The 13,581-nt window shown below is 59.9% G+C and overlaps 1 protein-coding gene across 7 annotated transcripts; it reads right to left on the bottom strand.

The window, feature by feature from the left end:
• Window positions 1–439: 439 nt before the first annotated feature.
• LOC122899489 (chloride channel protein ClC-Ka) lies at window positions 440–12,462 on the bottom strand. 7 transcript variants are annotated; one of them, XM_044237244.1, is made up of 20 exons: window positions 12,401–12,462; window positions 11,713–11,858; window positions 10,869–10,997; window positions 9,957–10,085; window positions 9,219–9,358; window positions 8,862–8,939; window positions 8,691–8,769; window positions 8,131–8,256; window positions 7,720–7,804; window positions 7,507–7,608; window positions 6,793–6,877; window positions 6,356–6,529; window positions 5,830–5,899; window positions 5,550–5,660; window positions 5,079–5,376; window positions 4,039–4,172; window positions 2,282–2,370; window positions 2,045–2,125; window positions 1,213–1,299; window positions 440–862 (listed from the first exon to the last, which is right to left on the bottom strand). In XM_044237244.1, the coding sequence occupies exons 2-20, from the start codon at window positions 11,810–11,812 to the stop codon at window positions 815–817; spliced, it is 2,145 nt and encodes a 714-aa protein (XP_044093179.1). In that variant the 5' UTR covers window positions 11,813–11,858; window positions 12,401–12,462; the 3' UTR covers window positions 440–814. The 7 variants fall into 7 exon arrangements, with proteins under 7 accessions (XP_044093179.1, XP_044093174.1, XP_044093178.1 ...); XM_044237239.1 differs by having other exon boundaries at window positions 11,713–11,997; window positions 12,401–12,440; XM_044237243.1 differs by having other exon boundaries at window positions 11,713–11,865; window positions 12,401–12,430.
• Between the last annotated feature and the right edge of the window lie 1,119 nt (window positions 12,463–13,581).

Genomic DNA, 13,581 nt, shown 5'->3' with positions numbered 1-13,581 from the left:
GCCTGGTCTCTGGGGGAAGGTGTGTCCTTGAGCTCCTGGGGTAAGGGAGTTATAGAGGGATTTAGGGGAGGGCCCCTAACCACCCAACACACACGCAGGTGGTCAGCCTCTGCCACCCAGCCAGGAGAGACCCCATGGAAGATGCCTGAGGTTCTGTGGATCCCCCAGGAGACATACCTAGGGACCTGCTTTATCAGCCCTGGCTCAGCCAACAAGGAAGCTGGGGGTGGGGTGAGGGTAACTGGGCCACAGGGTCCTCCTTATACCTGAGAACAAGCATCCTAAGACCTGATGGGGGGCCTGCTTACCTACCAGGAACCTATCTCCTTGCCAGGAGGAGCAGTGGGAGACCAGGGACCGAGGCTTGCAATGCCCATATGGCCACCAGGGGGCGCCAAGACTCCACTCAGGGCCAGCATTGAGCTGTCCACACAGGGTCTATAGCTCTGGGAACCAGCTTTATTTTTCTCAGGAGCCTCTGGTTGGGAGTCCTACAACTCCCAGAGGGCATCTGTGCCTGCCCTTGCCGATAGCCCTACACCAATGTCTTGACTGTGAATTTGGTGGATTTTCAATGAGCACCCACTGTCCGCTGGTTTTCTGTGCTCTTGAATCCTGCTGGGTCCAGGGTGGGATTTGTCCTTTACAGTATGCAGCGCTTGTGTCGCCCAGGATGGAACACGGTGAGCATGGGGCCCTGCTCAGTGCTAGGTTAGAGCCGCCTGCTTCACCGAGGAGATGAGCTGGGCTGGAGGGCTGTGTTGTGAGGGGGGAAGAGAGGCAGGGTCTCGGCCCAGGGTCTTGCGAGGCTGGCTCACTTTGGAGCTGGTGGGTTTGTCAGGCTGGAAATTGCTTTCTTCAACTAGAACAGAGAAAGAGGGGTTTGGGGGAGGGAGGGTGTAGAGGAGGCTCAGAGTGGGGATTCCGGGACTGACTGGCTGCCCTAAGGGCTGATTCGGGGGAAGGGGGTAAATGTTAAAGCCAGTTCCTCCCCATTATACAGATGGCATCATTTAGGCCCAGAGGATGGCAGGGCTGGCTCCTGGCCACAAAACAGTGGCCAGGCTCTCTGGGCCAAAAAGTGGGGCTCATCAGAACCCAGTGAGGCCCCTCTAAGTTCGGATGGGAAGATACTGGTGCCCCACCCCCACCCCGCGCCAGTCTGCTCCAGCATGGCTCCTCTGCCTTGCTTTGCCCCTGGGACCCTCATACCTCCACCCAAGACACAGAGCCCACAGCTCTGCCCAGAGATGTCACAGGCAGGGACTGAAGTTTCAACAGCTCAAAGAGGTTGTGTGCCTAGAGGAGAGGGGTTGTTAAAGTAAACATTGGAAGATAGATGGTGCTCAGCCTTTCGCTCTGGCTTCAGCCTCTCCCTAGTCTGGGGCCTATGAGGCTGAGGTGGAGGCTCTGGCCAGAGCTCTGTCCCAGGGGTGCCCACCCGTCTATCTCAGAGCCTGGGAAAGGGGTGGGGCGCAGTAACAGTGGGTGGGACATTAGGGCCTGCAATGTCCATTATGACCACCAGGGGTCTCCAGAGTCCACACAAGGGACCAATGGGAAGGCCAAGTTTATAAGTATGATCCAGCGTGATCCCGCCGCACAGAGGGGCTGAGGCCACCTCCACGTCCCAACCCGCTTCTGCCCCTCTCTGACCCCATGTACCAAAGACCCTGTTTTGCAGGAAGGGAAGGGATCAGGATTCAGAGAGATTAATTTGCCCAAGATCACACAGGGAGAATGTGGTGGACCTGCAATTGAGACCCATGTGTGCCTTGATGCAAAGACATATTTTTAACTACAGTCTCTCTCCACCCAGAGCCTTCTGCTCCCCCAATCTCTCCCTCTTCCCTGGTCCATGCATCATCCCAAGAACCCTAGAAATGAGGGACAGAGAGAACAAAGACTACTGTGCTCATTTTACAGATGAGGAAGCCGACCCAGGAGGAGCAGAGAGCTTTGGCCACAAGGTGCCAAGAAAGCTGGAGCTTCCCCTCTATCCCATGGTCCTTGTCTGCCTGCATGCCCGAGCCCTCCCCATTACCTGGTGCAGGGAGGTCTCCGGAGACAGCTGCAGGGTCACGGGCTCTACGGGACAACCCCCAGCCAGAAGGTCCCGAAGACACTGCCAGCGATGCGGGAAGGCTCATGGGGCGCTGGGCCAGCCTCCGCCATCTCCAGGCTGTCCCTCTCAAACCCCCTTTCCCCGAGGTGCCCCCCCTCACTTCCCTGCTGACCACTCCCCAGCCTGACACCACCATCCCCTCCCAGGAGTACTTACCGGGTGCCCTGGAGTCCAGGAAGAAGGCTCAGCCCGGAGTGCCTGCACCAAGTCCTCCCTTCCCACAGTGCCCACCAGTATCTGAGACTCTGCACGAGTGGAGAGGGAGTGAGCCACATGGCATTTACTGGGTGTTCTCACGTCTCTCAGGAAACTACGGCAGCCAGTGTGTCGGGAGCTATGACCACCAATTTTATACAAGAGGAAACTGAGGCTAGGAGGCCCAGAGAGCTTATTTATCTTGCCCAAGGTCTCTGATGTGGAGGTTGGTAATGAAAGGCAGCTGGGGAAGGCTGCCCACCCTGATTCCCCCTGCGTCGGGGTCTCTCGAGGCAGGAACAGCTCTGGGACATGGGCATGAAGATGTCTATGGGTCAGAGCTGGGCTTTGCCCCTCATTTCCCTCAGCAAGTTCCACATCTGGCTCAGCCCAGTGCTAGTGTGAACCCAGAAGACCACCATGTTGGGAGGTTGTGCCATGGGCTGAGGGCTTGGCACGCCTCCCTTCAAGCTGCCACTGGAGTTGGCAGGTGTTGGGTTTTGAGAGGGGAGCCTGGCATTTTTCCTTCTTGTCAAGTAAAATAAAAACTTTACAACTAGATACATAAATGCTCTCCCTTTAGACAACAACAATTAAAGCTATTTCTTAGGTGAGCAGCAGGGTCCAGCAGCCTGGACCTGGGCTGATTGGGAGCTCTTTGTTTCCCGTGGCTCTGAGGGTAGAAGTGGTCTTTGTCTTGGGGGCCAATTTTGTCTTTGTTCCAGGAGGTGGAGCCTTTTGGAGGAGTCATCCATAGGCAGACATTTCCAAATGACATATTTGGTGTATTCTGTGGGATCATATTAGAGATATCCCAATCTGAGTGGGGAGAGGGCGTGGCATTGGGGTTGAGAACCTCTGATAACTCCATGTCGGTCCCTAGTTTTCAGGTGGGGAAACTACAGTTCATAGCGGGTTTGCCCATGGTTCTGCTGTTCACAAATGGCTTTATGGCCTCTTGGGGGTGGGTATGGTGATAACCATATGGTTGTGCAGGTTGATAACTGAACAAGATACCTGCCCAAAGGTTCAGTAGGAATCAAAATCCAGCTGTGCTATGCTTGCCAAGCGTGTACCTTGTCTCGTTTGCATATGTGTGCTGATGGGTGCCCCTGAGTGGACAGGGCTGCCTCCTGCTCCCCCCAACCCCCGCAATCTTTCCTACTTTTATTGTACTTGTGTCCCAGCGGGAAATGATGCTGTAGCTAGATCCTTCCCCAAAATTCAGCTTGTGTGTCTTTTCATAAGGTCACCCATTCATTTTTCTTTAAAAAGGTACTTTTCTCGTGGCAACAGGGTTTCAGGAGAGGTGAGTTAGCTGGGAATGCTTGAAGGGGAGACTGAGATAAGGAGTCTTCTGACACCTTGTAGCGTTGCCGTCATTTACCCCCACTCCCAAGCACACCAGGCCTGGCTTCTAGAATTTCTAAAACTACCCATGGAGTGCCTTACAAGCCTCCTCTCATCTCATTTAAACATGTCAACCACCCCAAGTTAGGGAGGTCCTTGTTTCCACTTTATCAGTGAGGAAACTGAGACTCAGAGAAATCAAGTGACCTGCCCAAGGTCACACGGCTGCAGAGACAAGATTCAGAGTCAGGTGACGGACAGGTCCAATGCCCTGCTTCCCCTTTCCTGGGCCTACCCCTCCAAGGCCAAAGGTAAAGGTAGAGCGAATGTCCCCTCCACACCCATGCTCCCTCCTTCCTGCTGGGCACCTGTGCTCTCCACCAGGAAATACTTGGCCAGGTCTGTGGAGGTCACCACTCTGGCCACTTCCTCCAGCGGTGTGTCCTTGGCCAGCGTGGTGATGGCACAGTTCATGAAGTGTTCCACGATCACACGGTGAGAGCTGGAAGCAGGAGGGTGCTCCCCTCAGGTCCTGGAGTGAGGGGATCTCCAGACCCCAGGACGAGGTAGGGGTACCTGGGGGGAGCTGGTTCTGGGGTGTGGGCAGGCACTGAGAGATTTCTAAGATGAACAGCTCCTAGAACCCCAAGGTGGGGAGGAACTTGGGGACAGTTCACCTATGGCCTGATTCTGGATTCCCAGCCCCTGAACCCTTATCCCCCACCCCCCAGACTGACTCCATTTCAGTGTCTTTTACTCAGAAGTCTTCCCTGGAGAATTTCATCTGAAGAAAAGTTTTATGGCAGAAAGGGGAAAAAAAAAAAGGTTTAAAGTTTGAAAAATCACCGGAGTGGCTTCCCCCATTTTACAGATGGAGAAACAGAGGTCTGGACCAAGGTGCCAGTTTGCACATGTTTAGATCTGGGTTTTGGACCCAAGACTCTTAGAGCCTCTTAGTCCTGCTTCTCTGGGAACAGAAGCTGCTCTGGTCCTGTCTGGCCAGGGGAGATTCCAAAGCCTGATTCCAGTCCTAGCGTCACAGCGAGGACAGCAGGGCAGGAGTGGGAGAGAGGAGGGGACGTCCCAGATCTGGTGTTGACTCTCTGTGTGATAGGGAGCAAGGCACGGCGCCTCTCTGAGCCCCAGTTTCCAGCAAACGGGCAGCATCAGTCCTGTCGTGCAGACAGAATGATGACTAAGAAGACACGGAGGCCCTGGAGGCCAAGCACTTGCCCAAGGTCATGCAGGGAGTGGAGGAGAGTGGAGATGATGTGGCTGCGTATCAGCCCCTTCCACACCACTCACATCCAAGGTCAGCCACAGGGAGGGTTTTATATGGGGGGGGCTTTACTCCAGCCTACCCAGGCTGATCACCCCCATCAGCCAGCCCAACGTGGGTATCTCTCACCTGATTTTTCGGCCTCGGATCCATGGAAGGTATGGCAGCTTCTTGACAATGATGGTGCCGTCATAGAAGGAGGGTTGGCAGCTCTGGGCGATGGCGTTGGCCGCCAGCACGGCCATCAACACGGGCAGCGCGTGCACTATCTGGCCAGTCAGCTCGAAGGCCAGCAGCGCCGTGGAGATGGTGTGGGTCACGGCCCCTGAGAAGGCCGCAGCCCCTGCAGGGGGCAGAGCCAGGGTGGGGTGGTTCAAGCCACAGAGGCCACATGCTGGCCACTGCTGGAAGCGCCCTGGTGCCTGGGCTCGGGGAGCAGGAGCATGTAAGGGACAGGATGGGGTGTCAGGGACAAGACGGGAGCTAGAGAGAATAACAGCGGCTCCGGGGACGGGGCTCAGGGAGGGGCTCTCCATGCCCTGACCCTCCGGCCCAGCACCTCCAAGGTCTGCCCACCCTGTGGGGACCCAGCCTACTCACCTGCCAGGGCGTACCCCCCAGGCATGATGGGGTTGGTGACCCCTCCGGCCACAATGCCCTCGGGGAAGGCAAGAGCGAGGGCCTCCCCTATGAGGCGCCCGATGCCAGCTCCTGGCCACAGAGAGGGGGAGGCGGGGGAGGCAGGCTGACGCGGCCCCCACAGGCTTCCGTTCCCGGGGACCAACCTCAGTGCCCTCTGAGGATGAAGGGAGAGAGCAGGAAGCCGCAGCCCTGCCCCAATAACCAGGAAACTCTCGGAGGCTGGGAACCCCAGACTCACCGAAGATGAATATGGGCATGAAGTACCCAGCAGGGATGGGGATGGTGGTGGCCAGAATCAGCATCCAGAACTGTGGGTGGGGGGACCCCGAGGGGCGGAGGTTAGAGGCAAGGGGAGGAGAATGGGCAGGGGACCTGGGCACTTCCCAGACAGCAGGAGGCGCCCAGGCACACGGCCATCACCAGCGTCTGGTGTTAGGAGGGCACTGACCAAGGGAAGGACACCCACCCTGACGAAGAGCCTACTACGTGCCTGGCATCGCGCCACGGACTTTCCTTTCTTCCTCCTCAACCTTCCCTTGGAGGTAGACACACAACTACTATCCCATTTTAAAGATGAGGAAACTGAGGCTCAGAACTGAAACCACGTGGACTAGAGTCACACAGGGGGCGAGAGAGAGATCAGATGGTCTGGGTGGAAGGCCCGGGCGCTGTGCTACACCCAGTGGGTGGCCTTGCTCCGTATCCCACCCAAGGCCAGTCTCCACTCTGCGCATGATCCCGACGGGGGGGCCCGCGGCACCCACCTTCATAACCAGAAAGAAGGCGAGGGTCCCAAAGATGGTGAACCGCGGGTGGTACCATTCAAACCACAGGTTCTGGGGGTCGAGCTCCTTGGGCCAGGGTGGGGATGAGTTCCGGGTCATCAGCGCCCACGAGTGGTTGTCGAACAGTGAGTCCAGATGCTGCTTCATGGACAGCTGGTGCAGGGGACAGGTCGGAACTCTGCAGGGGGGGACTGGGCAGCGGCTCCTGCCTCCGCCTCCCCCTGACCCTGCCTTAGACCCTCCCACTTTGGGATGGGCTCTGACCTCCCAGAGCGGCCGTGTCCTCAGCTAGAACTCGAGGATGACCCGCAGGCTTCCCCTTACAGGTGTCATGGGGATGAAGTGAAATGACAGGCACAGCGTGGGTGAGGGATGGGGGTGCCCCACTCCCACCCTCCCGGCTCAGCGCCCCTTACCCGAGAAGCCAGAAAGCGGCCCACGCCAGGGGGGTAAGTGATGGAGGCGAGAACCAAGGCCGCCAGAGCGGCATACAGAGGCTTGCTGTGGGGCGTGGGGGGGGGGTGAGCTCGGGTGCTGGTCCTCCTCTTCCCCCACCCCACGGAGGGGGAACCGGGCAAGAGCAGGGCCCACCCCCCTAAGGGCCAGGACTGAGGCAGAAACCGGAGGAATGGGGGACACAGGCCTGACCCCCTCCAGGGGAGGAAACCAGGGCTGCTACAGGAGTTGGGGACAGAGCTCCGCCAGGCCAGGGTGGGCCATGCATGGCCAGCCTGGGGCTGATGCCAATGCCAGGGGGCAAACAAGGTCTGGGGAGCAGAGGGGCTCAGGGCTTCTGGCTCTGTGGGGAAGGAGGGCTTGTGGGGGGCCAAGCCCATTGATAGGGTGAGGACTCAGGGGAGAGGGGAGCACGTGGAAGGTTGAAAGCCCAGCAAGCTGGGGGTGCGGGTGTGGAGCGGTGACTGTGGGGACCTGGAGAGGGGTGCTAGGAGGCAATAGAGGCTCCGTAAGGGAGTGTGGGCTAGGGAGGTTTGGGGGGGCTCAGTAGGAGGATAACAGTGCCGTCAGAGAGTGGGGTTCTCTATAAAAGGGAGCTGTGGGCTCAGGAAGCTGAGGAAGGGAGCAGGGCTGTCCTCCCTGAAAGTCCTCCCCAGTTCCTGTCCAGAGCCTACCTGGTGGCCAGCAGTTTGGAGATAAGCCGGTTGGTCTTGACAAAACCAAGGAATGTTCGCTGACAGAAGAGGTACGCGCAGCTCACGATGCCACAGATGGCCCTGGGGAGGGAAGGGGAGGCCAGAGCTCCGCCCCAGAAACAAGGGCAGTGGCTCAGGCCCGGGTGAGGCCCCCCCGCGGGGCTCTCGAGGGACCCCGAGGCGCACACTCACCCCAGGGCCACAAAAAAGAAGATCTCGGGCAGATCGAACGGGACATCCACCCTGAAATTGGTCTTGTAGAGGGAGGTGATGGTCTCTGGGGCAGGAGGGCAAGATCAGGGACCACACCCTGGGCCCAGACAAACCCAAATCCCAGACTTGACAAAGAGCAGTGGAGGTGGTGCTCAGTCCTGCCCCTGAATACCCTTTCCTGGCATTCAAGGCCCCGAAAACCAGCCCTTGCCTCCTTGCTCAGCTTTGCCCCCCTGTACTCTCGGGGGCGGGGGCGGGGCTCCCATCCCTCACGCCCAATACAGGTCAGCAAGGAAAGGAGAGAGGGAGAAAAGATGGGATGAGGGGGGATGGGGGCGGGCGGGGGCGGGGGGAGCCAGGGCTGGGTCCAGCGGACTCACGGGGACTCACCCTGCTCGCTGTTGAAGACGGACAGGAGGCGGAACATGAAGGCTCCGCAGGTGGCCGCAAAGAAGCCCCTCCAGTAATCCCAGACAGAGAAGTGGGAAGACATGACCTCGATGCTGAACAGGATCCCTGAAGGTGGTGCTGAGCTAAGGGCAGAGCCCCGCCTCCGCCACCCCAGCGCCCTGACCCCTCCCATCCTGCTCTCCCTGCAGCTGAAGTGAGAAAGGCCAGGCAGGAGCCCACGGAGGGCATCTCCATCCCTACAACGGCCCTGTGGCAAGGCGCGAGCATCCCCGAGGCTCAGAGAGCTGAACCCACTAGCCCAGGTCACACAGGGGAGCTGGATCTCCAGCCCAAGTCTGTCTGATGTGACCTTGAGGCGTCTCGACAGCCCCCTCCACCCCACCCTGGGGCGGCTGTGCCCTCCAAGGACTGCAGTGAGAACCAAGACCTGCGTCAGCCCACACCTCCTCCAAGGCCCTCAGCCGGACAGGAGTGAGCGGGGTGCTCCGCAGGAGGGGTGTGGGGGGGGCCCTGGGCGCGAGGGAGGGGCACAGTCTCACCACTGAAGGGCGCTGCAAACACCGTGGCCACGCCCACTGCTGCTGCCACCACCAGCATCTCGTTCTGCTTGCTCTTGTTCTGGGGGGATCCCGAGTCCGGGGCTCAGAGTCAGCGCCCACTCTCCCCTCCCTCTCATTCCTCCAAGGGGGGACCGTCCCTGACCCCCTTACCTCAGACTCTCCAATGGCCTTGGTGTGTACCCGGCCCAGGTAGGCAGCGATCATCACAGACAGGTGCACGAAGGGGCCCTGCAGGGGAAGTGTGGGCACCCGGCAAGGGCTCGCCTCACTCCTCCCCACTGGGGCCCGGGGCTGGGGGGCCGAGAGCCTCATCCAGAACCGCACAGCTGCCCCGCCACACCCTCGTCCTCTGTCTCCCCAGCTCTTTGGTCACACTCTGGGGACCTGGCCTGCCTCCTCCCCAGGCCAGGACCCCTAAAAGCAGGCATTGGCCTGAGTCCCCACTGACCCTGCTTCTGTGGGGCAAAGGGGGGGATGGTGGAGGGGTGCTCTCACGCCTGCCCGTACCACTTTGCCCAGAAAGATGGTGCTGCCGGCGGCCAGGGTGCAGGTGAGGCCGGCCACCTTGGCCCCGAAGTTCTTGATGTCCAGGTAGTCCTCCAGCACCACGCCGGTCAGCATAGTCTTCAGCTCCGGGATTCCAGAACCTTGGCAGGGGATGGACACGGGGCAAGACAGGGGCAGTCTCTAGATTACACTCTGAACTCCTCACCCGCCCAAAACTTTTCACATCATGATCTGGTCAGGTTCTCCAAAACCCTCAGTTAAGATCTGTGAACTCATTTGCAGAGGAGGAAGCTGAGGGTCAGAGAGGGGCCGGGAGCTGTCTGTATCTTTCCAGCAGAGCCTGGCAGACAGCTACAGCCAAACGGGGAGCACCCAGGATAGAATCTCAGGCCACCCCTGGATGCACCCCCGGAGGTCCCCAGTGCTGGCCTGGAGCTAGAGGCAGAGCTGAGAGGCCTGGGAAGGCTGTGCGCCTCCCTCAGCCCCTCCCTGCGGAGCCTGCCACCAGGGCTCCCCATCACCGGCCAGAAGCACCCTCAGAACGGAAGCAGAGCCAGCAGTGACCCCAGAGTCAAGATCTGACCGTCTCGCAGTGTTGCTTTGGTGCAAACTACACGAAGCTTCTGAGCCTGGCTTCGCTGGCTGTGAAATGGGGTCACTGCTTCCCACCTCCCCCCATCAGATGCCCAGAGGGGTATGATCAGGCTCTGGTCCCCGGCACACAGGTACACGGCTCACCTCCAGAGAAGGGCGTGATGCTCTGGGAGAAGCCGGAGGAGAAGGAGACCAGGGCCACAGGGTACACAGTCCAGGAGAGGTACCGGAGCAGGTGGCTGTCCCCAATTTCCCGGTATAACCACTTGTGTGCTGGGGACACCAGGAGTCAGGAAGCCATCGCAGGCTTTGCAGCCCTCAGGTGTCCACTAACCCAGAAAGGGAGGCTCGAAGAGGGGAGGCCCCCCAGTGAGCGGCAGATGCCCAAATGGAGGCAGGACTAAGACCCTGGATCCACATCCCAGTGTTGCCACACCCACTGAATGACCTTGGGCAAGTGACTTAACCTCAGTGAGCCTCCGTTTCCCCATCGGTCAAATGGGCTATCGATGGGAGCTCCTTCATGGGGTCATTGCGAGAAAGCACTCAGATGATGTCCAATGTTTGAGGCGTAGCAGGTTCTCAGGATGGCACCTGACCAAGTCTACCAGGGGGTGTTAGAACCTTCCTGCCTATGCTCCCCCGTTCCTGGAGCACATGGTGCAGAGAGCCCACTGGAGCACAGGGAAAGAAAGTTCTATTTCTGGTGATCCAAGCAAGTGCCGTCCCTGGGCGTTACTGAGGTGAGAGCAAGGAGGGAGGGAGGAGGAGAAGGAGCACGAACAGCGGGAAGAGGTGGGCATAGAGCTCAGGGGAAGAAGGGCTCTTGGGAACATTCAGGTCTTTCTTGCTCATTGTGCAAGGAGACCCAGAGAAGGGCAGGAACCTACCCAGTGTCACACAGCAAGTCAAGAGCAAAGCTTGGACCAGACCCAGGCCCCCTCCCTACCCCAAGCCCTCCTCCACCCACGATGCACCTGACAGCCCATCTGGCATCCTGAGAGCGTGTGAGGAAGCCTGTGTCCAGAGCAGGTGTGTGTGCCCGGGAGGGGTTACCTCGCACCACGCGCCCAACAGCGAAGTTCATGGTGTAGCTGATCAGGGCCATGAGCACCCCGAGGGTCATCAGGAAATACCAGTCCTCCCCCACGCGGAACACCTTCTGCTTCAGCCACTCCAAGCCACCTGGGGCAGGGGCACTGGGTCATAGCCCAGGGCCCGAGATGGCGCATGGACAGCCCCTTCCCTGGAGATCTGCTGGGGCTCAGGGCAGGGAGTGCGGGGGCAGCATGGGGCTGGGTCATGGGGTCAAGTCCAGGGTGGCTGAGAAGGGGCTCTGCGCATGAGGGGCAAAGCAAGAATTAAGGCAAGGGAAGGCAGCAGCACGGTGGGTGCCAGGCCTATGGGCCCCACTAGGGGACCGTTGACCTGTGCACCCTCCCCCACCCCACCCCATGCTGGATGCTCGGGGAAGATTGCCGGAGCCGGCTGGGGCGGGGGAGGGTGTGCTGAGAGCTACAGCTTTCTCCAGGGTCTCCACAGGACACAGCTCAGAGAACGCAAAAATCTAGCAGAAGTCCTCCTTGTCTCCAGACCTGTCGGCCTGTGCTACAGGCCATGCTAGGGTCAGGCCAGGCAGCACCCACTGGGCGCAGAGCGAGGCCCCTAGCATGGTCATCAAGCTTTGGGGCTGCTTTCCCCGAAGGCAGAGAACAGACATCAAGACCTACAGGCAGAGGGACAGGCAGACATGTCCCTTCCCTCCCTGCCACCCGGAGACTGTGGGCAGGTGGAGGCAGAGCAGCCCTTGGGTTTCAAGGTGGGTGGGGGAGTGGGGTCCAGGAAGGGGTGATGCCCTGAGGGGTCTTCGATAGGCAGAGGAAGGGGATCTCACTCTCACCTCGAATGGCTCGGCGGACACGGGGACACGGGCCCCACAGCTCCCGAAGGCTCACAGGGCTCCCCGAGGAGCCCTCACGCAGCCCCACCAGCTCTTCCATTGGGTCCCGGAGCAGACGGACAGACAGACTGTTGGTACCCAGCCACCTGGCACCTCCCAGGTAAAAAGGAACCGAGGTGTTTTCCTGTGCACACGTTCGCTTGCACGTGTGTGTGAAGCTATCAGGAGGGGACATAGGTCTGATGTGTCCTCATCACTGAGGGAGGGTGCCGAGGGTGCACATATCTGTGTGAGGGTACAGGGGTGGGGGCCGGGGTACCAGTGTCCTCCGTGTCCAAGAGCAGATTGGTCACGGCAGGACCCCAAGCCTCAGAACTCCCTTCCCCCTGCTGTTGACATCTCTCCTATCCTGCCTCCAAGCACCGCTGCCTCCCCTGTGCAGAGAGATCTCCTTGCCCAGCAGAGTCGCTTGCATCCTGGGGTCCCCATGGATGGCTCTGACTCCCCATGCCCATTCCTGAGCCCCCTCTCTCCTGCTCAGGCCGCAGAGGCAGGGAAAGAGCAGCTCCATGGTGGTTGTAAAGAGGGCTGGCTCCCTCCCGCCAAGCCTCCTGCTCCTGCTGGCCTGCCCTGGCCGGGGCAGGTTCTACCCCTCCAGGCCCCCGCTCGACACCCGGCAGCCCCTCACCTCTGTCCGTCGGTCCTGCTGTGGCCCCAGCCGGCCCTCCTCTAACAGAGACTCCTTTGCCTGCAGCCCAGGTGCGCCTGGACAGGTCTGTGCTCCGCCAATCCACACCCTGGGTGCCCCCCCTCCCTCCCCGCCCTGCCACAGGGTTGACCCTGGCCATTAAGAATGTCCTTGACAAACCACCCAGAACTGCCCAGGCCGGTTGAGCCATGCAGGCCAGAGGAGCCACGGCGGACCAGGAGCTGGAGCTCCCTAGAACCCAGGAGAGCCACGCGGAGGGTGGCCCTCGACCACGCTGGGGGCTCCCCGCTGCTGGCTCGGGGACATGGAGGAGGTGGAGAAGCTCCTATATCCAGCAGCAGAGTGTGGGGGGGGGAATCCTCTGCGGGGGCTGGATTCTCAGAGCTGGACACAGAAAGGGTTTGAGGAAGCAGAGAAAGGAGAGGGGTGAGAGCTGACAGAGCTGGAGGAAGGCCTTGGGCAAAGGCGAGGGCCCCCTTACTACCGCAGCCTCGCTGTGTGCCAGCCTCTGTGCTCAGCCCTCCCCCGAATGGGAGCGAGGTGGGAGGAACTAGATCCCGTGTTAAAGACATGGCGGTCTTTGAGGGGTGATGCTGCTCATCCAAGGTCACAGAGACCAAGGGGCAGAGCCGGAATTCTCAGCCAGGTGTGTAGGTCTCCAAAGCCTGCACAGGGCTCCGCCACCCACCTTGCTCGGGGTGGGGGTGGGGCGGGGGGAGACCGACACATGGGAGCAGTGCGGTGATGTGGGGTGCTGCAGGCCTCTGAGGCCTGGGGAGGAACTTGAACTTGATCCCCAGGTCCAGTCCCTCTAGCCTCAGGGAGGGACCTCTCAAACCCCAGTGCTTCTCAGTAGATGCTGCAGCCGGTCCTGCCCCAGCAGAGGGTAAGGGTGAGGGCGTGAGGGGGAGGGAGCAAGCACAGGTTATGTGCCAGCCACACACCAGGCCCTCTAGGCCTGCAACACAGTTCATCCTCCCGCATCCTTGTGAGTCAAGGGCAGCATCACCATTTGGCAGATGACAGAGGACCAGGGAGGTGTAGTGACTTCTCTGAAGTCACACAGCAGAGGCTGAACCCAGACCTAGACTGTCTGGCTTTCCCCCTCCCTCGGGTTCCTCCAGCCCCCGTGGCTTTCATCAGTCAGGACAGGGGTTTGG

The sequence above is a fragment of the Neovison vison genome, chromosome 2 (genome assembly GCF_020171115.1).
Source record: "Neovison vison isolate M4711 chromosome 2, ASM_NN_V1, whole genome shotgun sequence".
NCBI lineage: Eukaryota > Metazoa > Chordata > Mammalia > Carnivora > Mustelidae > Neogale > Neogale vison.
Note: the sequence above shows the minus strand (reverse complement) of the source record. Positions and strands in the feature narration are given on the sequence as shown.